General features: G+C 43.4%; 1 protein-coding gene across 1 annotated transcript in view; it reads left to right on the plus strand.

Moving 5' to 3' along the window:
• The first annotated feature begins 3,540 nt into the window (after window positions 1–3,540).
• Window positions 3,541–24,458, plus strand: part of Serp2 (stress associated endoplasmic reticulum protein family member 2) — a 29,311-nt gene continuing 8,393 nt past the window's right edge. Inside the window, exons 1-4 of the mRNA XM_045146037.1 lie at window positions 3,541–3,586; window positions 9,778–9,835; window positions 10,071–10,188; window positions 16,232–16,304. Coding sequence (XP_045001972.1) covers window positions 3,541–3,586; window positions 9,778–9,835; window positions 10,071–10,188; window positions 16,232–16,304 — 295 coding nt within the window. The remainder of the gene's footprint in view (window positions 3,587–9,777; window positions 9,836–10,070; window positions 10,189–16,231; window positions 16,305–24,458) is intronic.

Below are 24,458 nucleotides of genomic sequence, written 5' to 3' on the forward strand. Positions count from 1 at the left end.
TGACTGGCTCACCCTTACCCATCACTACCAACACAGTCGGCATGGAACCCTCCTAAAGCATGTTGATGTGATAGCTCTCTAGAATTATTAGATGCTGGCATCCAAGGGTGAACATGCTGACATTTGCAAAGGTTGACAGCATTCCTGCACACCTGCACAGCTCCTTTTAGTAGACTTGTGATGACGTCCTTGGATAGGGCTAGACGTGATGGGATAAAAATAAAACTATGAGCAATACATTAATTTGATCCATAGAGCCTCTATTTAATATATTTTAAAACATTAATTACTTTTCATGTAGGTGAAGGAAAAATATATATGCAATTCAACCTGCTTTGTGTATCTACTACCGGTTGACATTCTCTGAATGAATGAAATGCAAGCGCTTATGAACCACTTCAGAGCTACTTTGCGTAATGAATAGCTGAATCTCCTGGATTCTTGCAGGCTTTGTGTCATCATGTGGCCTCTGAGGACACCATGATGAACATTCATGTTCTGTATCTGACAGCCTGTCTGTGTCTTCTTCTCTGCCCCTATTGTGAATGGTGGCCTCTGAGGATAGCACAATAGTCAGTACCGTGACAGACTGTCTGTCTTCTTCTCTGTCCCCATTGTGATTTACAAACTGGGGGATAACATACCTTCAGTTAAGGATATGGCAAAGGTAACTGGCTAATGGACAAATTTATGACCTTGACCTCATAAAGCATAACACTCAATCTTAGTAGTAAACTTTATTTAAAAAGAAGAAATAATACAAGATTGTTTATCCACGGTCAAGCAGCCCATGACAAAGCAGTTATGAACACTTCAAGTACATTATAGAGGGACTATAAATTAGTGGCACTTCTCTGGAGGACAATTTGACAATATACTTTGTACTTTGATGCACACAGCCTATGAATTACCCTTGTAGTGGATTCTGCAATAAATATAGCATCCATGTATGCAAAACACATATAAGTCCATTTGTTGATTTAAATTAGCCAAAAAACCTGTATATTCATCAATAGAGAGTTGATTGGATCAGTTATAACATCTCCATACAAAGCAATACCATGCAGCCATTTTTTTAATTTGTATTTTTATTTGTTTTTTGATAAATGCATACATGCTTGTATCACTGTGGCCGCATGACAGAAGAGAATGACTCTCTTCCCCCAGCAGCCATTAACTGTCTTTAGCTCCTCAGGGAGGGGTGGGCCAGATGAGGAATGCGGACTGACCTTGCCCTGTGCAGGTCTTGTGTAGGCAACCACAGCTCATGCAATCATTTTTTTTTAAATAAAATATATCTTAGATGTAATAATATGGATCAATCTCCATGATATATTTTGTGCAAATAAAATATAACAAAACAAAAATTGGTGCATTGGGCTAGAGAGATGGCTTAGTTAACCAGCCTAGGGATCCAGGTTCAACTCCCCAGTACCTACATAAGCCAGATGCTCAAGGTAACACATGCATCTGGAGTTGGTTTGCAGTGGCTAAAAGCCTTGGCATGCCCATTTTCTCTTCTCTTCTCTCTCTCTCTCTCTCTCTCTCTCTCTCTCTCTCTCTCTCTATATATATATATATATATATATATATATATATATATATATATATGTGTGTGTGTGTGTGTGTATGTATGCATATATGACTGCCTTTTTCTCTCTCTCAAATAAATAAAATATTTTTAAAATAGATGTATATTGCTTTGAATAATATAATAGAACTTGTATATTTTATAAAGGGTCAAATATTATAGATAAATAAGCAATGATATATGTAAGTATATCATGCATATATGCTTGAAAAGTAATATTGGAGTTTAGGGACAAAAATGAGGGAGATCTACTTTTATCTATATCCTTTTGTTATGGTAATACTTGATTATTTTTGTGGTGTTTCAAGGTAGGGTCTCACTCTAGTCCAGGCTGACCTGGAATTCACTCTGTATTCCCAGGGTGGCCTCAAACTCACAGAGATCCTCCTACCTCTGCCTCTCAAGTGCTGGGATTAAAGAAGTGTGCCACACCTGGCACCAATACATGAAATTTTTATAGACTTTTTAAACAGTTGAGAAGACATACATGATAACTTGAAAAGATTACTCCCATGCCTGTGTCCAACTTGAATGGCTCCTTGGACCCACCTGTTCTTGCAACAACCCATAAGCAGTATGTAGTGTGTGTCTGAGAACCTTAAGGGAACTCCATAGTTCCTGGACTCAGGAACTGAGCCCACTTGCAGAGTTCGGTCTAGGCTGGGTTGGGTTCATTTGCTTGTTGAAATGAGGTTTCCCTGTAGATCTCAGGATGACCTTAATCTTGGCAGCAAGCAAGTTTCCTGCCTTGGCCACCCAAGTGCTGGGATTACAGGTATGCCCTAGCATGTCCCCCCCCCCTTTTTTTTTTCAAGGTAGGGTCTCACTCTAGTGCAGGCTGATCTGGAATTCACTTTGTATTCTCAGGGTGGCCTTGAACTCATTGGGATCCTCCTACCTCTCTGCCTGTGGAGTGCTGGGATCAAAGGTGTGCACCACTACGCCTGGCTCCCATTTGTTTTTGAACTTCCTTGGCAAATTACTTAACTTTTGCAAATCTGTTTCTCCAGTGGTAAAGTAGAGATTGTAATGACAGTGGTATCTGACATTGCTAGTGATAACCATTGGTACAGGCTGTTTGTTTATTACTTTCAGCATACATTATTTCATCTAATCTCTAAACAATCCTGTCTACTGTGTGTCAATGCAATCACACTCACTTTACAGATGAGAAAAGAGACTTAAAGCACAACAGCAACTACACAGAGGAGCCAGGACCAGCTGTTTGCACGATTTGTGGACTTACAGGCTTGGGTAGAAGAAGCAAGAAAGAACAGGGGAAGTGGCAGTCTTTGGCCCTCTTAGGAAATGCTAACTATGATTAATGCTTTTATTTCTTCCTTACTAGGAAGCTTTTCCAGCCATTAAAAATATTCACCTGACTGAGTGGAAACAAAGTGGCTTTTGTACTGAAGTAAGTGCTGAAATTTTAGCAGGGGCCTGGCCTCCTTGAGGTGGAACGTGTAGAAATGCCCCTTGAGTCTTCAGCCATGAGTAACCAGTTATAGGCAGTCACTGGAGAAAGTATTCTAGTGGGGAGTATTTTTCTTTCCTTTTGGGATACAATGGGTTTACTGTTATTACTAACAGATATGGGCAGACAATTACAGGCTTGAGCTAGGTAATCACATCTCCTGTTTTCAAGCTCAATCACCTCTCAGGTCAAGGAATCACACAGTATAATGGCTAAATGCTGCCATGTGCCACCATTTCACCACTGAAGGTCACCTGCAATGAGGCTTTTCTTTGCTTTGCAGGGTGCAAGTGTGCGTGCACTCCTATGAGGGATCCACCTTTCTGTGCCACCCTGGCTCCCACTCAGGCTTACCTGGTAACTTTCTTTTGACCAAAAGGGTAACCCAAAAGAATTAGTCCTGCTCTCAGCTTGGCTACAATTCCTTTGCAACTCTGAGGCTTTTACTTATTTGTGAATGCAGGGCACTCTCACAATGCGGACTTCTTCTTCCTTCTGCAAAAGGGAGGACTGCCCAGCAGGTAAGAGTGCTGGTCACAAGCACAAGGGCCTGAGAGGGCATAAGGCCACCTGAGTTGAATTCCTCAGGACCCTTGTAAACAGTTGGGTGTGGCCACGCATGCCTGATGCCTGTAACCTCAGTCCTACGGGACGCACAGCCTAGAGAATCAGAGAATCACCGGGGCTCAGGAAAACCGCAGCTCTGCATTCTGAGAAACTCATGGAACTAGGGAGATGAGCGTTAGAAGCCACTCAGCACTCTCCACTAGCCTCAGCACACACAAAGGCACACCTGCACATACAGGGGACGCACCACACAATCACCATAACTAACATGCACAAAAATAAATAAATGAGAGCAAGAAAAGCCTTAGAGCCCCAGATAGTATCTAGCATATTGCTGACTCTTAATAAACACACTAGTGAATGATAGTGCGCACGTTTCAGTGATAGCATAAGTCCATAAAACAATTACCCAGTGAGTTGAGTTGACTGCAATGCATGCATCAGGGAACATTGGCTGTCAGCATTCATCTTATTTCTGTCCATTGACTACTGAGATATCATCACGAACATTGCCAGCAGGATGTGAGTAGTATTTACAAAGAAAAACAATTGGAGATTTGCCAAATTTTCCTCTTCTCCAGCAGTATTAGACGTGGCTTGCATGAGGAAAAGAACAAAGTATTTGAAGTGTCAGTGATTGTTGACCTTAGTGAAGCAGTATGTGCCTGCCAACCACTGCCAACCATCCTAGAGGTACCCATGGCCCCTGTCTCTAACATCTCTATCCTCAGGCTCCTTTGGTGAGATAAGTAGAAGCCATTCACTGAAAACCTCTAAGTCTTCACACATGATGATCCTCCCAGATGTGGAGGAGGATCTGCTAAGGAGGCCCTCTGAATTGGCTTGTTTGCTTCAGTGTGCACCCAATTGCTTACAAATCCGCTGCAGTGACTTCATGTCTGCTGACAAAACCACAACTAGAGCTTCCACCGTGACCGCTACATCTGCCTGCCTCTGGGGACTCCTGGGCAAGGCTGAGTTAAAAAAATTCACTTGTTCTTTGATCACTTCATACATGTTTATACTTATTTTTATTATATTCACCCCATTACCCTTTCTTATTTCCTCTCCTACTTCACTGAACTCCTTCCCACCATTTACCAGCGGCTACACCCTTGAAAAGAATGGCTACTAGACCCAAGTAGCCATTAACTGCCATTATCTCCCTCATCAGAGGTGGGGACCTCATGAACCCCTCCCCTATCTGTGAGAGGATTTTGACGGGTCCATAGCTTGTTCTGGCAACCACTGCTGCTAGGTGTTCATGAATGCAATGCCATGGCATATCCAGATGACACAATTCCACAGCAACTGTCCTTACCCTCCAGTTCCTACATTCTTTCTACTCCTCTTCTGCAGTATTCCCTGAATCTGGGGCGGGGGAGTGTGATATAGATGTCCCAAATAGGACTGAGCGCTCAATAGTCACTTATTTTCAGCATTTTTACCAATTATGAGTCTCTATATTCACACATCCACTGCAAAAGAGCTTTTCTTGTTTTTAACTTTTTATTGAAACCCTCCATACATACACACAAAGTGCCCTGACCATAATCTCCTCCCTACAGTCTCCCTCATCCTCTCTGCTGAACCTCTTTTCTTTCCAGGTAGTCCCTTCTATTTTTGATTCATTTTTTTGCACTCCTCACTATCTACAGCATGTTGATGGCCCATTATTATGCATGTCTGGTGCAGGTATCAGCAGCCTCCGTGAGATCATGAATGCCATGGCCACTTAATGTCTGGGAAACAGTATTCCAAGGCACTCCTCCCCATCATTTGGCTCTTGCATTCTTTCTGCCACCTCTTCTGCAGTGGTTCCTGAACCTTGGAAGGTATAATAAAGGTGTAGCATTAGTGCAGAATGTTCAACTGTCACTTCTCACCACTTTGACGAGTTTTGATAATCATCACTATCTGAAAAGGGAAGCTTCTCTAACCAAGAGTGAGAGCAACACTAATATATGGGTGTAAACATAAAAATAAATATAAAGAAAGATCTAGAAATAGCCTGTGGGTACTTCTGCCTAAACGCTTTTTTTAAAAAATTATTTCTTAAAGTTAGGTAACAAAGAATTACATTTCTATGTGATTTATTCATAACAGCTTTAGTTTTGATTAACCCTCATCCCTTCTGGCAAAGAGCTTTTCTGACCAAGGATAACAGCAGTACTAATCTGTGGATAGAAACATAAATATTTATAAAGCAGTTTGACAACACATCCGTTTAGATAAGCAATAGTAATCTGCTCCTCTCGAGGGCCTGTGAACTCCCCAGCCATGGTTTTGGATCTGGTTTCAGTACCAGGCATGAATTCTCCCTTGTGGGGTGTGCCTCAAATCCACCTAGAAAGTGGTTGGTTAACCCCATAACAGTTCTGTCTGTACGGCACCAGTGGGCACACACAATGTTTTTTTAATATATTTTATTTTTATTTATTTATTTATTTATTTGAGAAAGAGAGAGAATGGGTGTGTCAGGACCTCTAGACATTGAAAACAAACTCCAGATGCGTGTGCGACCATGTGCATCTGGCTTATGTGGGTACTGGGGTATCAAATCTGGGAACTTTAATATATGAACTCCAGCCAAACAGGAGAGGAGTCATGAGAACTATAAGCACACTGAAGAGGGCCCCTAGGTAACAGGAGCAGGGACTAGGGGATATATATATATATAATAAAAATGTTTAAAACTGGCTACATATTAGAGTTCTCATGACAACTTTCCTGGTGTTGGACTAATTTGCTGGACTTACTCAGAGATCTTAGGGAAGCACTTTATTTTAAAGGACATGGCTGACAAAGGCTACAGATGGAAGAGGTTCATAGAACAAGGTATGGGAACACAGCCCAGAGCTTCCACACCCTCCAGGAACCTTCCTGTGTTCAGCTTGCTAGTGGCTCACTGACCCCAGCCAGTCCTTTTGGAGGTTTCATCACAGAGGATGACTGATTATATCATTAGCTCTCGGAGTCAACTCAGCCTTTAGCCCCTCTCTCCTCCCTGAATTGGACACGGGGCTGAAAGTCTCGGCTCTTCATTCCTTGCTCTTTGTGCCGATCCTTCTCTAGCGAGCTGACTAGTATACCCAGCCACCAGTCAACAAAAGCATACAGAAGACACTGCTCACTCAGACACGCCAAGGTTTTAGTAGTTTTGTGAGGAAATCTCATTAACATCAACTAGATACTTTGCAATCTTTCCCATAGGTATACTTGCATGAGTGCATACAGGTACATGTAGAGAGATAGTCAGTAGTATTGGTGACAGCCACAAAAGCACTGAAAATATCCATCAATAAAGTAGTTCAATATATTCCTTACAAAATACAACATAAAAAAATAGAGCTGATTGATAGTGGCATGACCCTGCTCTTGATACGTTAAGCAAGCAAAGCAAGTGACAAGACAGCATGATTCCATTTGTCTTCTACTTGTTTTCTTTGTGGAACAGTCTTGCTATGTAGCCCAGACTGGCCTTGAACTGGATACCCTCTGGGTCATCCTCCCGAGTGCTAGGATTGCAGACATTTACCACCAGACTTGCCATGCATACACACATGCGCACACACACATACATATGTATGTATATGCTATATATAATAGCTGAGAAGGTGACCTAGAAACTGGGAATCAGAGGAGTAGACTTTTTTTTAACTTTATTTTTATTTGGCTATTTACTGGGATCATGCCCTCTGTTTATAATTAAAACAAACAAATTAAAATGCTATAAAGTGAAAAGTAAAGCAGTAAATTGTTCAGTAACAAGCAGAAGTCAGCCCAAAACACTTCTGCTTAAAGTCCCAAAGGGAAAGGAGCTGCATAACTGCATTCTGAATGCTCTTCAGAGCCTGGCCTCTGCTCAGCTCTGGAGAACCTGCCCTGCTTCCTGTCCAGGCCTCAAGTGAGAGGGAAGAATCAGAGAGAATCAACTCCCATTTGTCATACCACTGCCAGGCTCAGCAGATGCCACCTGCAAGGGAGAGGTGCCTACTTACCCTCAAAAAAAAAAAAAAAGCCAGTGACTTTTAAAAGCATGGGACAGGCTCTGTGGTTCAGTGATGATGGTGACCACATTAGTGACCATGGCTGAGAGGCCAGTGATAGCTCCTTCTGATGAAATGAACTCTAGCGTAAAAAAGAATGAACAAATGACTGGAGTCAGTGCCAGCATGCAATTAACATCCATAGTGAGCAGTTGATCAGAGAGACCTACAAGGTTTCCAAAAAGAAGACAGATTTCTGTCAGAGCACTTGATGACCCACCAAAGGTTAGTGGTAAGACCCTACTGCTGAAGGCACCATACACTGTTGGTATGGAACATGGAATGACCTGGCTGGAAGCTAGAAGAGATACAATCTCCAGACTGTTAGCTTGTCTAGCGCCAGAAGGTGCTACATGAGTGACTGGGGAAAAATGACCAACATCTGTCCAAGAAACTCGTGGTCTATACTACTCATCAGCAAACAACCAATGTGATGCTCACACAAGTGCAATAGTGGCACACAGCCATGGTGGGTAACCAACTGCTCTTGATTTAGCTATTTGATCTGCTCAGTGGAATGGAACCCATAGCTGGAGCCAGGAAACAAGTCAGAACCACATCCAAAAAAATGAACCTGCTTTCCAATATCAAGCTCCCACCAATCATGGGCTACAAAGAGGGCCTACACCTATTAAATTCTCTCTAAAATAATAATGATTATCCCATTATCTAGCAATGACTTCACTCTCCACTGGAGAATTTTCTTCTCTTCTACAGATGAATGCAGAACCTGAGGACAGAATCAGCCCATCGCACCTCACCAGGGCCCCAGCTAAAACCATAGAGTCATTCGGAAAATGAGCAAGAGTTCTGCTTTCTTGGTGAACCTGGTACCAGCATAAGGGTGAAGGAGATAGACACAGAGAACACTCAACTCCTACCAAACCAGATATCCAGAGAAACAGAGGCTCCCAAGACCTCATCACTGAAACAGACCTAAAATGAACCCAACATAGCTCAGGGAAATTCACAGAAGAGGGGGCAAAAAGATTGTTAGGGCCACAAGTTGGGACATTATGCACAGACACATTGCCTCGTCTTCATACCTGATGGCCACCCCCTCCCCACAATGCACGACCCACGTTCCCCAACGGGGAGAGTTCCTTTGAAGGGGGGGAGGACAAGGAGGAGGCTAACAATGGTACCAACATGGCTGTATACATTCTATGTACATAGCTAATAAAAATAAAATAAAACAAAACTGGCAGGAGTGCCTCAGGTGATGAATTCTTGCTTCTGGGTTACAGCAAGCCATCTCCAACAGCTTCTGCTGAAGCTTGCATAACAAGGGTGTGGAGTAGGAAACCAGTTTATAGAAAGGTGTCAAAAAATATATCTTCCTAATTTCCCACAAACATAAGAAAATTTTGCCCATAGCAGACCCTGTGGAAGCCCTATCTTGGATGTGTGCAACAGCACCAGCCAAATGTGCTTGCCCACCTGACCCTGGACCACAGTTCCCACTATCCCAAATCTACCCGTCTCCTGAGCTTCTAAGAACTAACTCCAGTGAGAAAATGAGGCACTGAATACACCCCACTCCCAGTTTGGTCAATCTCTGCAGTCCCAATACATGGTCTAGAGACACAAATTTGTTTTTGTCCTACGGCTGGGAAACTCCCAGTGCCTGCTAGAAATCAATACTCAGCTGCCCTGGAACATGGCTGACTTGGAACAACATACAAGATACCCGCAGGCTGGGGAGGGGTCGGGGAAAGCCTGGTAAAGGTTTTTACTTTGGGGGGGGGGGTGATGACCATCATATCTGTGTGGGCTGTAGGCCTCAGACCCAACTTCCAGCGCGCAGTCCACTACCAAGGCAAAAAGGCCTGGCCCTCCTCCACCCTCGGAACACCTTGTTGGCATCTGTTGGGGAGACAGACTTCCTAACTCCCATTTACAAGTTACAAAGTGTTCCTTTACACTTCCCTAGAGAATGTCCCCTAGTGGGGCTCCCTTGGACATCTGAGGTCCGGTCATGCCCTCGCGCCCGGCGCTCCCATCGCCTACGCGCACACAAACGGCGCACAGGTCGCCCGAACCCTGGGCCCCTCCGCGTTCCACCGCGGGGCAGTGACCGCGCCCGGCTCGCCGAGGCTCCTCGCGGCTCTGCGGCCGCCCGCCTCCCGCCTCTCGCCTCGGCGGCCGCGCTGGGTAGGTAGCTGGGGGGGACCGGAAGGATAGCGAGGAAGTCGGAGATGGTTTCCTGAGATGAGAGATTACTTCCGTCCGGGCGCTGGCCTCTCTCTGGAGCCGGCTGGCTGGGTCTCGAGAGCGGGGTGCGCGGGGCTTGGGCGCGCCTTGCCACCTGCAGCGCCCGGGCGGGCCGCGGGGCCTCGGCGGGACGCGCTTCGCCCTGGGGCAGCGGCTAACCCGGGCTTCCTTGCAGGTGGGAGTCCCGAGCATCCCCAAGCGCCCAAACCATGGTGGCCAAACAGCGGATCCGGATGGCTAACGAAAAGCACAGCAAAAACATCACCCAGAGGGGGAACGTAGCCAAAACCCTGGTAAGGCTGGGGCGCCGCCCGCTCGGCCGGCCGTGCAGGCTGGACCCGGCGGGGCGGAGCCGGGCGGGCCGCGGGCACACAGCCAGGCCTCACGGGCCGCGCTCCCAGCTCGCCCCTCCTCCGGGGTCCCACGGAGTGGGGGATCCGGGCTGGGCAGGCGGTGGCGGGGGGAGCCGGGGTCCAATGCTTCATCGTGGGCAGAGAGGGCCCTGGTTGGTGGAGCATCTCCAGAAGAGAAAGGGCCACCGTCCTTGGGAAAGGCAGAAAGCCCCATCTTAGGGGGCAGTGAAGCCAACTGCATGAACATTGGGTTGGGAACATAGTAGGTGTTGTATGGGATGGATGGATGCATGGATGCAAGTGAGGTACTTACTATCTCAGGCCCCCAGACTCTTGCCAGAACTCCCTCTCTCGCATACACACCCTGTATAAGGTATTCTTTGCATCCTCTTTAGAATGCTGCCCTTGCGTATGTTGAAAACCCTCAGAGTAGCGCGGGAGACTTTCCTGTTGTTCACCCAGCCTCAGCCTGATGGTGTGACAGCACAGACCAATCAGTTGCCAGGGGTTCTATGCCCCCAAGAGCTGCAGATTAAATAAAGCCTTACAACTGGAATTTTGACTTAAGACTTGTGTTTTAGGCGCAAGGGCTTCTTTTAGTAAAGGAGATTGTCTTCAACAGAAAATGCTAGGCCCTGTGGACATTCAAAGGCTTGAGTTGGTTGGGCTGTTGGGCAGAGGTGGTTTCCAAGTCTGTGAGCAAAGCCGCCTGGAATCTATTATCCTGTACCGTTAAGTGGAAGTCCAGCTGAAGCTCCGGTTTGTCTGGAAATGCTTGCAGACTTGATGAGGCAGTGCCTTTTAGCCAAAGAAATTATATTGGTTTGATTAACTAAGGAGAAGACTGGATGTATAATCATCACCCCTAAATTCTTGCAAAACCAAGCAGAATTGTGGCTGAGAACCCTTAGATCAAACTACTCAGCTTTATACACAGCTCCAACTTTAATTAACCCTTAAAATGCACTCAGCTGGGAATAGATCATTCAGCTATGATTAAGGCAGCAAAATGTCAACATTCCATGGAATGGGGACCAGATTTTCACATAGACCTGCATTTCCCTGTTTATTCTACTCAGACAAAAAAGTTGCTGCTCACAGTCAATGTTTAAAGAGTTTTAAATTTTTCTTATTTGTGTGTGTATGTATGTACATGTGTATGTAGGTGGCATGATTTGTATATGGGTGCCCATATGTCACAACATGTGTGTGAAAATCAGAGGAGTGTTTCTCCTCTTCCACCCTCCTTTGACAGAGGGTCTCTCTTGCCAGTGCTGCTTGTGAGATCCCAGATTCTCCTGGCTCCATTTCTCATTGCCATAGGCATGTTAGGACTACAGTTTGTATACTCCTTTTTTTCACCTGGCTTTATGTAGGCACTGAAAAAGATGGTACTACTATTAGCAGACCTTCAAGCAAGTGCCCTTACCACTGAACCAACTCCCCAGTCCCTAAAATTCAATTTTAATTAACATTAGAACATGAAGGGTCTGGGGGCTGGAGGGATGGCCCAGTGGTGAAGGCACTTGCCGTCAGAGCCCAATGACCCGAGTTCGATCCCCAGTGCTCTTGTAGAGTCAGATGCACAAAGTGGCATGTGCATTTGAAGTTTATTTGCAGTGGCTGGAGGCCTTGGCGCACCTCTTGTCCCCCAGCATTGTGACTTGCAGAATAATTGCTTGACAAGGACAGAGAATTTAATAGCTTTAATCTTTGGCCAAAGTTGACCTGACATTGTCACTTTAATCTCTGCCTCTGTCTTGTAAGTGAAATGTAATGACAAGTCACCTGCTGCCATCAGTTAAAAAAATACTAATAAGGGCTGGAGAGATGGCTTAGTAGTTAAGGTGCTTGCTGGCAAAGCCAAAGGACCTAGGTTTGATTCCCCAGTACCCATGTGAACCCAGATGCACAAGGTGGCACATGGAGTCTCGAGTTCCTTAGCAGTGGCTAGAGGCCTTGTCTTGCCCATTCTCATTCATTCTCTCTCCCTCTCTCGCTCTCTGTCTCTCTCAAACAAATAAAATAAATGCTAATAAACAGTACCTAATCCCAGCACTTGGGTGGCTGAAGCAGGAGGAATGTTGTAAGTTTGAAGCTAACCTGAGCTGCAGAGTGAAACTGTCCCAAAAAAACAAAAACGGGCTGGGTGAGGAATTAAAATTTTATTTCAGTGCTGGGTATTAAACATAGATCTTTGTACATGCAAGGCAAGTGCTCTACCACTGAGCTACATCTTCAGTAATTTTTAATAAATATTTTATTTTTATGTGAGATGGAGAGACAGAGGAAGACAGAGAGAGAGAAAGAGTGGGGCCTTCAGCTAGTGCAAATGAGCTCCAGATGCATGTGCCACCTTGTGCATCTGGTTTACGTGGGGCCTGGGAATCGAACCTGGATTCTTAGGCTTCGCAGGCAAGCTCCTTAACCACTAACCACATCTCTCCAGCCCTTCAGTAATTAGTCTTTGGGATTGTTTGCCTATGTAGCCCAAGCTGGCCTTGAACTTGTCATGTAATACCTGATGGCTGCAAACTGGCAGTTCTCCTGCCTTAGCCTCCCAAGTGCTAACATAAAATAAGGGATGTTATTAAATATGAAAAGCCAGTTATAATTTACATGAACCTAGAACTTAATTGTACTTTATATATAAATAAATACCACATATGTTGGCAGTTTTAATGTACAATGATTTTTCCAGGAAAGCAAATTAAAGGAAAATTATGCTTTCTGTTCAAAACTTTACTAAAATGTGCTCAACATTTCAGAAAGTTGCATTCCCAATAACAGCACTGGTCATTTGCATTTGAAATACTAATATTTTATACCTTCAGTTTGAATGTGTGGTAATCATATCTATATAGACCTGAACATGTTTAGCCCATATTTTATGATGTTGAATATGTATGTTAAAATGTCAGCATTTTTATTGAAATCTGAAGTTGAAATTTGCTGGGTGTGGTGATATATGCCTCTAAACCCGGCACTTGAGAGGTTGAGGTAGGACGATCACTGTGAATTCAAGACCAGCCTCAAAAAAAAAAAAAAAAAGAAAAGAAAAGAAAAGAAAAACAAATCAGAAACGAGAGTTTATGATTTCTGTCACAAGTAAATGTGTCAAGATATCCACTCTACCAACATGTTGGTGACAGCATTCTGTGTGTGCTCACTAACTTGCATTGAAATGTAGTGTTTCTTTTGTGGAAGCTAATGAGGAAGTAACAAGTGAGGTGTTTCTGCTTTTTACTCACTCTCCTCCTTCTTCCTTTTCATACACTAAATCACAGCTTTTTCTGATGTCTTTTCCAACAATGTGTGTTGTTCCTTTCATGTAGTTTTAAGGAGCACCTACACATGGTCCTAAAGGTGTTGTGCATGGATTGATGGTCTTTTTTTTCTAATTATGGCTTTTCTGTATGAACATATTACATGTTCCATCGGGTTATATTTTTAAATTTTTATTTATTTATTTATTTATTTGAGAGCAACAGACACAGAGAGAAAGACAGAGAGAGGGAGACAGAGAGAATGGGCGCGCCAGGGCTTCCAGCCTCTGCAAACGAACTCCAGACGCGTGCGCCCCCTTGTGCGTCTGGCTAACGTGGGACCTGGGGGACCGAGCCTCGAACCGGGGTCCTTTGGCTTCACAGGCAAGCGCTTAACCACTAAGCCATCTCTCCAGCCCTGGTTATATTTTTATATTCCCTCTTCTCCACCTGCCCCATTCCATTGAGGACCCCCCTCACTGGGGTTATTGGTATTCACATGAATGTATCAGTCAGTGTCTGGCGTGGGATGGAGGGGCAGCAGTGCCTCAGGATACTCCTTCCCATACTGTGGCTCTTACAGTCTTTCCGCCCCTTCTTCCACAATGTTCCCTGAGCCTTGGTGGGCATGTTATGTCTCCTTTAGTGTTGAGTTCTCTGCATCCTCTGATTTTCTGCTTTGATGAGTTTTGAATCTACTCAATGTCTACCACCATCTCCTGTGGAAGGTTCTCAAGTGAGCATTGAGAGAGCAACACTCATGTCTAACACATCACTTCCTCTGTAATGTCTCTTGGTCCTTGTCAGATATGATGGAAGTGGCTCATCTCATGCTAGGCAGTCAACCATATTTTCTTCTTGTATTGATAGATATTGGTTCTTCCTGATTTTCATTGCCATCTGTAAATAACTAAATAAGTTATAAATAAATGAACCAAGCAGATTCTCCAACCAAAGAGTGAGAACAGCATAGGTTGAGGAGAATAAACATAGTTATTTAAGATATTTTTTTCATGGGTATAGATAGCCATTCTTTTTGGCCAGAGACTCGTAGAAACTTCTCTCTGGATTCTATGACCTTCTATTCATAGGATTCTTACTTGGTATTCAGTGCCAGGTATGAGTTCTCACCCACTGAAGAAACCTCATATTCAGTAAGGGAGCTGTTGATTACCCACATAGGATGTGTGCCACTATTGCACAAGATGTTTACATCTTGTCTGGCTGGTTGATTTAGTAGCTTGCAGGATCCCTCGCTTGTTTACACTGTTGGTGACTATTTTCCCCCATTATCATGCATAGCACTTTCCAACTCTAAGAGGGCTAGCCAGCATGAACTGGCTTTCCTGTAAGTTCTAGCATGACATCTCAGTGTCCTGGGTCTGTGGCCTGTGGTGGTTTTAGCAGCAGAGTCTCAACACTTCACTCTGGCAAGTAACTGAGTGCTTTGGCACTGGTTTTCATTGTTTTGGGAACCTCATGGGTCTCACTGACCAACAGATCACTGTGGAGATAATCTAGTTCTGGCACGGAATTTACCAGCCAGTGCCCATGGCTTTAAGATTAAGGTTTCTCCACCTGCTTCAGGTCTCTTCTGCCAAGATGATCCCCTCCTCCTCTATTAAGTGTTCTATCTTAGTTTGCTATGTAGGAGAAAGGTTTCTATGCCACTGATACATGCTGTCATTAGTTTTATGTATCCCTCACCATTCCTCCCTCCTATCCCCTCAAAGACCCTTCTGCCCTCTGCATTCTGCCCCCCAACTTGCTTATCAAGTATACTTTCCTCCCTCCATAGTGCCACTTTCTCCTAGCTTCACTGTAGTTCTATTTCAATGCTCCTGATGCTTACTACCATTTTGACTCAGACTGTTCCAAGTTTGGAGCCACATACAAGAGAACGTGTGGCATTTGTCTTTCTGAGCCTGTGAGCCCTTGCTTAGTATTATTTTTTTCCAAGTTTGTCCATTTTTCTGCAAATTTCATTACTTCATTTTTCCTTACTATGAGTAAGATCCACCCAGTGACACCTTCTCAACTCAGCTAGCTGGAAATCCAAGAAGTATTAATAAACTCCTGACTCTTTGAGGGGGGGCATTTATTCAACTACCCTAGTGCCCCAATTTTTTGTATCTAGAAGCATTTGAGAAAATGAGCTTTCTGGTCCTTTTGGGAGTGCGTAGATGCAAGAATGAGAGATGAATCTGTAGCGAGAAAAAAGCAGACCCTGAATGAATTGAAACCCATCTCTTGCTCATTAACAACCTTTCAATCTCAGTTTTCCAACTACAAAGCAGAAATAATAATAGTAATACTTGTTCTGTGTTACTCAGGCAAGAGATCATGGATAATAGATGTGGACTCCCTAGTAGAATGCCTGGCATTGAATATCCTTTCAACAGATGGACACAATTATTACCAATTTCATTTGTCTCTGAAATCACTGTTAGCGTATATATATAAAACCACTGGGTTTATTTAGTTACAGGAGTGTTAAGAAGGTACTTGATGATTTTTCAATCTTTTATAAATGAGTTTGTTCATTTGATACATCTGCCCACTAAGCTCTGTGATCAGGTTTCTCACAGCACAATCCCTAGCACCTGCAACAATGCCTAACAGTACTCAAAAAAATTAAATTAAATTAAATTAAATTTAAAAAATAAAAGTATGTTGAACCAACGAACCTAATTTTAATTTTTCCTGTTCCCTTACAGAGGCCCCAAGAAGAGAAATACCCTGTCGGGCCATGGCTGCTGGCACTGTTCGTTTTTGTTGTCTGTGGCTCAGGTATGGTATATAGCTGACCTTACAGCCTATTTTCTCCACTATTCTTGAAAATCCTGTGTTTTGTTCACAAACTAAATAAACAGAGAATATATTGATCTGGGATTCAAGTTAATCACTACCTTAAACCTTAATCTTAATGGGTTTTTATTTAGTTTCTCTTCCAAATAGGAATAGAGGCAGTTGACACACTATCAAATCATTATCATAAAATGATTGCACTGAGTAACTAAATGGGTCACATACGCTGTCGAGTTCAGGGGCATTGTGCTATGTAGACATAGCCTAAATAGAGCATTTGGAAGAGAAAGTGGAACACCTGTCTGCCTGAGATAAAGCCACATTCCAAAGGCAGGGAGAGGCCTCATGCTTCATGAAAGTTCTACAGAGCTCTCAGTCTGAGTCTTTATCTGGAGTCATAGATATGGGTTGCCTGATACTGCCTGGAAGCAAGTTCAGAGAACTGTGCTTCCACACATGGAAATAACTACATGTACACATGCACATATGCATGGGGGAAATAAACAAAAAGGCATCCTGCAGTTCTAGTTAAATGTTGGTAGTGGAAGCTCACTTTGATTTCTGGTCCCTATATGTGAGATTCTGCAGAACTGGTGAGAAGAAGGGACTTCTCAGTACAGAGGCATAGCTTCAGAGATCTCCATCCTCTTCCATTTTTGCTGTGTTGCTGGGGAAGGTGAGACGCTCATGTCTTCCTATGTAGGCTTAAGCCTCCCGTCTGGTCATGCTTCTGCTCTAGTAACAAGAAGCCCATCACTAACTACTGAGGGCTCAGCTTCTTTGACCTTCAAGAGGTCAGTTTCCTATGGAAACAAAAGCTCTTAGGAGAACCAGAGACCTGCAGTACTTGGCAATATTGGTGCTTGTGCTTATAAGGACTCCTTGGCTTGTAGTCACCATTTAACCCTTATGCCCAGCAGCAGCTATCAGGCTCCATCTACTTACACAGATACAAATCTGTGTACTTCCTTATCCCTAAGAATTCCCTGTTCCCACCACACATTGTTTTATTTTACTCATGGCTTCCTTCAGAATTTCAAGTTATTATATATATACTAATTTATTCATTTCCCCCACATACAAGAATGCCCAGGGGAGATAATGTTTATTTCCCATTAGTTTGTAGATCCTGGCACAGTACATGGGATGTAGTAAATGTGCAGGATGGAAGGATGAATCCAGGTATTCTCCATATTATAGATGACATCTACTTGAATTTCTTAGATCTAACATAAAGGGTCATGATACTTATTTTCACATTTTTGTTGTCAATTTGTCTATAGTATCCATAAAATTTTAGAGACATATAATAACTTACTGACACTACAATACAGTATACAATATGGTCAGTGACATTGCATGACATATTCAAAGTAGTTTTCTTCATTAGTAATACATAGTTCAAAGACCTATATAAAATTCAAGGAATATGGTACATTATTCCAGCATTTCCATCAGTACCCATCTAGTCATCTGTGATGTACTTTCTCTGATTTTTCACCCCAAATTGAAAGAAAGCATACAAACCTATTCCTTTAGTATGCCACAGGGAACAATTAACCTATATAAAACAATTATGTCCTTAGGCTTTATGACCAGTGTGTAGACTGTGGGATCTTGAACCTTGAGCTTTTATCTGATGATCCTTATTTCCCAACTTGGTAATCTCTGAAAGTATATTATACCTCCAAGTCACCGATGAAAGGTCTAGGCTTAGAGAAGCCCATGGAACATAGTAAGCTTCAGCTTGACTTTGAACTTCTAAGCCCTGTATGCACTGGACTTTGGAATGCAAAACTCTTTTGAGAGCCTGCAGGCACAGCAGGGGCTGTAGAGGGAGGCAGCGGTCAGGTGCACCCCAGGAGTGAGCACCCTGTAGTGTCTGTGGATCTGGAAGGCTTGGCCCTGTGGATGAGGGACTTCAGCCTCCCCTCACACAGGGCTGAAGACAATGCTTCCCACCAGAGCTGCGGTCTGCTTCTTGAGCTGAGTTTGGAAATAAACAGCCAGACAAAGGGTTGAGGAAGGTCATTCCACAAAAGGGAACAAAGTGTGACAAAGGGACGGAGGCTTCCCACAGTAAGCTAGGTAGGAAGCTGGTCATAGGATCCCATGTCACTATTGTCCAGGGTCTGAATAGATACAGAGCCAATATAGGTTTCTTTTCTAGCCTCAGGTTGGCAGGAAGGATATTGTAGCCCTCCCCAGGCTGTCCTACATGTAGTCTGCAGGGAAGAAACCCAATAGAGCCTTTCAGTCTGGCTTTGTCTCAAATCCATGCTGCTTCTCCAACTGCCATCTCTTCCTTGTCCCCAGCGTAGGAACCCCCACCACATTATACGTCCGAGGTTTTGCCAGGCTTCTTCATCCATATAGCAGGAACTACTTAACTCATGTCATTTGTAGACAGCATTTTTCTAGAACTCTTTCAGTACTTGCCCAGGAATCAAGCCCATTGACTATACTGGCTTTGTTACGTTTTTGATAAGTTTGCCCATGTCCCTGGGATGGGGGCCTGCATGACCTGAAGATTAGACCAAAATGGCTCAAAGAATATACCACATTATATACTGCATCCCCTACCTCCCTTAGTTTTCACTGCTCCTTATTTTGTTTACTTTTTATTTTTATTAATTAGAAACTTTGTTGTATGGACAAATCACGTATTGATCCCATTCTCCTCTCCTCCCCCTTTCCACTGAGGGCCCTCTTCCATGGAGTTACTGGTATTCATCCTGGAGTTACGGGTTATGAGTTTTAAGAGTATCAATCAGTCTTTGTGGAGGAGAGCAGTGCTTCTGGAGATTCCTTTGAACCCTTTGGCTCTTGCTGTGTTTCTGCCTCCTCTTCAGCTATGTTCCCTTCCCTGAGGCTTGGCAGGTGTGTTCTAAGTCTACTTGAGTGTTGAGCTCTCAGCAACTTCTGGGTTTCTGCTTTGTTAGGTTTTGCATGTCCTCAGTGTCTATTGCCATCTTGCTGGCGCAGGTTGTCAGGCTCATTGTGAGGGCAGCACTCATTGTTAACTCACCAATTCCTCTGGTTTCACCTGGACCCTGGCTGAAGTGAAAGAGGAGGCTCATCTCAGGATAGGGAATCAGCTTTCTTTTCCTGTCATATTGGTGGATTTTGGTTCCCCCAGGTTTTCACTGCCTTCTGTAAAAGAGAAAACAGATGAAACAGAGAAAACAATGGAGAATGAGTCATTGCTGCTTTTTAAAATTTTTATTTATTTGTTTATTTTGAGAGAGAGAGATGAGAGAATGAGGCAGATAAAAAGAGAATGGGCACACCAGGGCTTCTAGCCACTGCAAATGCACTCCAAGTACATGTACCCCTTGTGCATCTGGTGTACATGGGTTCTGGGGAATTGATCCTAGGTCCTTAGGCTTTGCAGGCAAATGCCATAACCGCTAAGCCATCTCTCCAGCCCTGCTCCTTTTTTAAGGTGCTGAAAATAAAACCAAAGGCCTCATACATCTAGACAAGCACTGTCCATTGAGCTTGGTGCTCTTCCGTTCCATTGCTCTTTTTAAATGGTGCTCCTCTAACTCATTGGAAGACCATTTTGCTTCCACAAGGAGGCTAAACCTAGGACAGGAGTTGAAATGCTTTACTTTCACTATCCCTTCTTAAGGTGCTGCCATTATCCCTGAGCACGGGTGGGCATCATCCCTTTCAAATCACAAGTCAAAAATAATGTGCCCACTCTTTCTTTTCTTTTTGCCAGTGGTAATAATGTTTATGAACCTCAATTCAAGCTTGCCATCTTCTCAAAGAAGTGTGTCATTCTTCTCCGTTTGTCCTTGGTCCTGTACCCTCCCTTCTGTCTCTGTACATGTTATTTTATAATACAACATGTTGTGAACACCACCATCTCTCCTTTAGATCTGTCCCTGTTGCCACTCCTCTGGGATTAGTCACACTTCTATTCATCTTAAGCAAGGAACTTCTCAGTAACTGGATCAGATGGCTCAGAGGGAGGATGGTATGAAATCTGCTGGACAAAGGTTCAAAGCCTGAATTCACCGGCATCTGCTGAATAACATTGGACCAATGGGTTGCTCTCTCCATGTTGAGTTTCTTGTCCAGGAAATAGAGATAAGAGCCATGCCTGGTGATGTATGTAATGTGTGCTTGATCCATTCCAATACTTGGGAGGCTAGGCAGGAGGATTATGAGTTTGAGGTCACCTGATCTGTATGGCAAGACCTGCCTCAATAAATAAATAAGTAAATAAGTAAATAACTAAATAAATAAATAAATAAATAAGAAAGGAAAAAGGAAGGGTGGGAAGAAAGGGGAATGGAAAAAGAGAAGGGAAGGGATGGGAAAAAAAGTGGTCCTTCAGATACTGTCTGGTACTGAATGGGCCCACTGCAAGCTCAAAGCCTGTCGTCACCCAGTGCAGTCACCATCACCTCCTCATGGAAAATGCCACTGCCCCGAGGGGCTGCCAGGCCTGCAGTGGGGCTGTCAGTCCCGCCATGGAACACTTAGACTTGCATTGCTTCTCTCCCTCTCAGGAATTTTATGGGCAGATGAGGCCTTTCACATTCTTGATTATCTGAAAGCCATCAGCCTGCCTATGGCCTACAAGGATGAATGAGAGCAACTTTCAAGGATAATTCTGTCCTCAGATGATAGACCAGTAGGACTCCCACATAGGACAAGGGAGCACAGCAACAGACTAAGCCTAGAGTGGCGATTTGTACTTTAAATTGAGTACGAAAAATAAAATGTGTGCAATGTGAGTTTCATTTCTTTATCACTGATACTGCTGTTTTGTATAATGATCCTTGTAAGATACAAAACAGTGGGGGTGGTGTGTTCTTTTGAGACTGTCGTCCATCTAGGACATCTCTGGGCCATATCTTACTTTGTTATGTTCCAGTTTTGTTTTTTATTAATTATGTGGGTTACATATGAAATCTAATATCTGTTTCTCAACAAATAACTGCTCTTAGTCTGAGATCTTGCTATGCTGGAGCCTGTTGAACTGGCTGGATTTGTTTCTAATTGATCTCCTGTGATCCAGGCCCGCACTGAAGCCGGAGGAATTTAAGTGCCCTCTTAAGAGATTCTGCCCTTCTTCTCTCCTCTTTTATAAAAGCATTGTCTTTCATTTCTCCAGAGTGTGGGACTCTGTCACACAAACAGCTTCTCCTGATGCACTCAGTCCAGGTTTTAAAAGCTACCCCTTTGGGGAATGATTCGGTAGGTTCTGAAGAGTGCTTGGTTTTATCTCAACACTCAGACAAGCGTCACCCAGAATGTCTGTCTGAGACTGTTCTCTGCAAAGACATGGCCCCACAGATATGCCAACTGCCGTTTTCCCAAGACACACAAACTTGAAGCCCTTCCCCAGAACATTAATCAATCTCATCATGGCTATTTGTGTCCACAGCTTGAATTCCCTTTTTGTTGTTGTTGTTTTGTTTGTTTGGTGGGGCTGGGGATTGAAGCCTCTACACTCCACCAACTACTAGGCTACATTGCCAGCCCTCAGCTTTTCTCAAGAACTTTGTCAGAAGGATCTTTGCACATTAGGGAGCAATTGATTAGTGATGTCTACAGTGAACACAGCATGGTTGCTACAGCCACATCCTCATATTTGCTATCCCTAGCCTAAACTTTTTATGTTATGCCATGATATTCACAGAACAGCTGTGTTCAGTGTTTTAAACAGAATGTTTCCTGAATTAGGTATTTTTCTTAATATGTTATTGAGGCAATTTTCTTAGAGTTAGAATACATATGCTTCTGTTGGTCTCATAGTGTTAGCTCTTCTAAGCCAACACTGTATGTTGACAGGAAACAACAATCTGAGGTATTCTCTCTGCTGCAAGGTTGTGTCCCATTCAGTCCTTATGCCTCAGTTACACCTCAGGTGGTATCAGCAGATCCACCATTTAATTCTCATCATCCTTTGATTCTCCACTGGCACTTTTTAAACATCACCAGTGACTCCTCAGGCTCTCTTCCCTCATGTATTCCTAATTTCTATTTTATTTCTCCTCTCTGGCAATTCTAATATTCCTTTCCTAATTATAGATTATGAGGATTTCAATGGTTCCCAAAGCCTGAGTATTCTTGATCGTCCCCATCAAAGGGAAACCTAGGGAATAGAATTAACTTGTGACCATTATCTTCTTCATACTTCCCTATATTGTATAAATTTGTCAGTCAGAAAAAAAAAGAGCCCAAAAATGTAGAGGAGTGGTTTTCAGCCTTTTTTCAGTCTTTCAGTCTTTGGAAGACTGACTGGGGAATCCTACTAAAACCTTGTAGGGAAATAAATGGGTGACTGCCGTGGTTGAAAGTGGTGGTAGAGGGTTGCTCTATGTGTGTTTGTATATGTATGTGTGTATATGTAGGTATGTATAAGTATGTGTGTATATGTAGGTTTCTGTGTGTGTTTGTGTATATGTGTATGTGTATAGGTTTTCATAATATATATGTATGTATATATATGCATATATATACATATAGATATATATGTATATATTCTGTCCTCAGATGATAGACCAGTAGTACTCCCACATAGGACAAGGTAGCACAGCAACAGGCTAAGCCCAGAGTGGTGATTTGTACTTTCTCTCTATATATAAACATTAATTATATATGTAATTATATATTTGTATAATATATGTATATGTATATATACATATGTGTATATATGTAATACACACACACACACATATATATATATGGTCAGGGTATGTGTGTTTAGGCTTCTGTGTCTGTGAGTGTATAGGCTATAGTTCCCTGTGTTGCTGGATATTCTGATTTTCTCAGCTGTAGAAGAGAAAGGCTTTCTGGGCTCTCTAGCCATCACATGGGAAATGTCTGTGTCACTTCAGAGTTAAGGCCTTTGGGTAAAGAGCTGGTGTTTATTTGGTACTATCCATCAGACCAGCTTCACTGTTTCTGGGCGGGGCCATTACTTTGTCAGTTGATAGACTGTACTCTCTTTGGACTCTCCAGGGGCTCCAAGGCGTTGGAGGATGAGGGGAGAGATAGCATGTCATAGACAGCTCCTTTTTCAGGACAACCTTTTTAGAACAGATGTAAATAAGTGATTCGTGGATGTTCTTGACAGGGCCTGAATGCTCTGGTGCCTGCTCATGTGTCAAGTGGGCCAGCCTTCTGTGGATGCCCTTGAAGAGCCTCATTTCTGGAAGGGCTACATCCTCACATTCCTTAAGACTGGCTGTTTTTGTTCAGAATGATGTAGAGGAGAGAAAGAATGGAGTCACTGTGTTTCAGGGACACTTGAACAGCCAAAGAACTGCTGCTCCCCTTAGTGCTTCTATCCCCTGTTTCCTCTGTGACTTCCTATGGCTACCAGCTTGGTAGTGGTATATCTTTCAGCCTAAGCTGAGAAGCCAGAATAGAACCTTTTCAACAATTAAGAAACTCTTTGTGAATTTATGACTGCTCTGTGAAATCTTCCAGGAGTACAAGATTGGAGGACAGTCTTATTTTGAGGTAGGTTAGTTCCGAGCCACAAATTGGGCATTTCCACATGTTGCCAGGGTTGTGACATAATTGCTAAGAGTTCCAACCTCAGGGCCAGAATCTCTGGACTTGAAACCTGGTTCTGCCACTAACTTGCTAGCTGTGTGGCCTTGTCCAGCTTAATTATGTCCACTCTAAGCGTTAGTTCTCCCATTCTTAAAAAGAAAGGGACTGGATCCTAACTCCTAAGATATTCATGACTCTTGTCTCCAAGAATTAATGTTTAGAATGTAAAATGTTCAGTGGTGTCATGGTGATGGTTTTGTAACTGTTGTTACCATAATGATGTATCTGCCCCTTCCTCATAGGACTTCTTCCCTTCCCGTTCCTGGGCAAAGTTCTGATCAACATCCTAAGTGTTCACAGGGAAGGAAAGATAAGGTTTCTATGTTTTTGGTAGCTTTACTTTGTGATAGTGAGAAAACTTACAGTGGGGGGCCTTGGCTCTGCGACATTAAAGAGCTTGTGTGGCCCAGACCAGCTGCACATGGATGGGGAGAAGATGGGATTGGACGATCTGCAGAGACGAAGGTGTCACTTCTTTGCTTTCAGAAAGAACTCTTTATAAAGAAGCCCACAGGGGCTAGAGACCTGCCCACGCTATTCTAGCTACCGCTG

Source organism: Jaculus jaculus, chromosome 3, assembly GCF_020740685.1.
Source record: "Jaculus jaculus isolate mJacJac1 chromosome 3, mJacJac1.mat.Y.cur, whole genome shotgun sequence".
NCBI classification, from domain to species: domain Eukaryota; kingdom Metazoa; phylum Chordata; class Mammalia; order Rodentia; family Dipodidae; genus Jaculus; species Jaculus jaculus.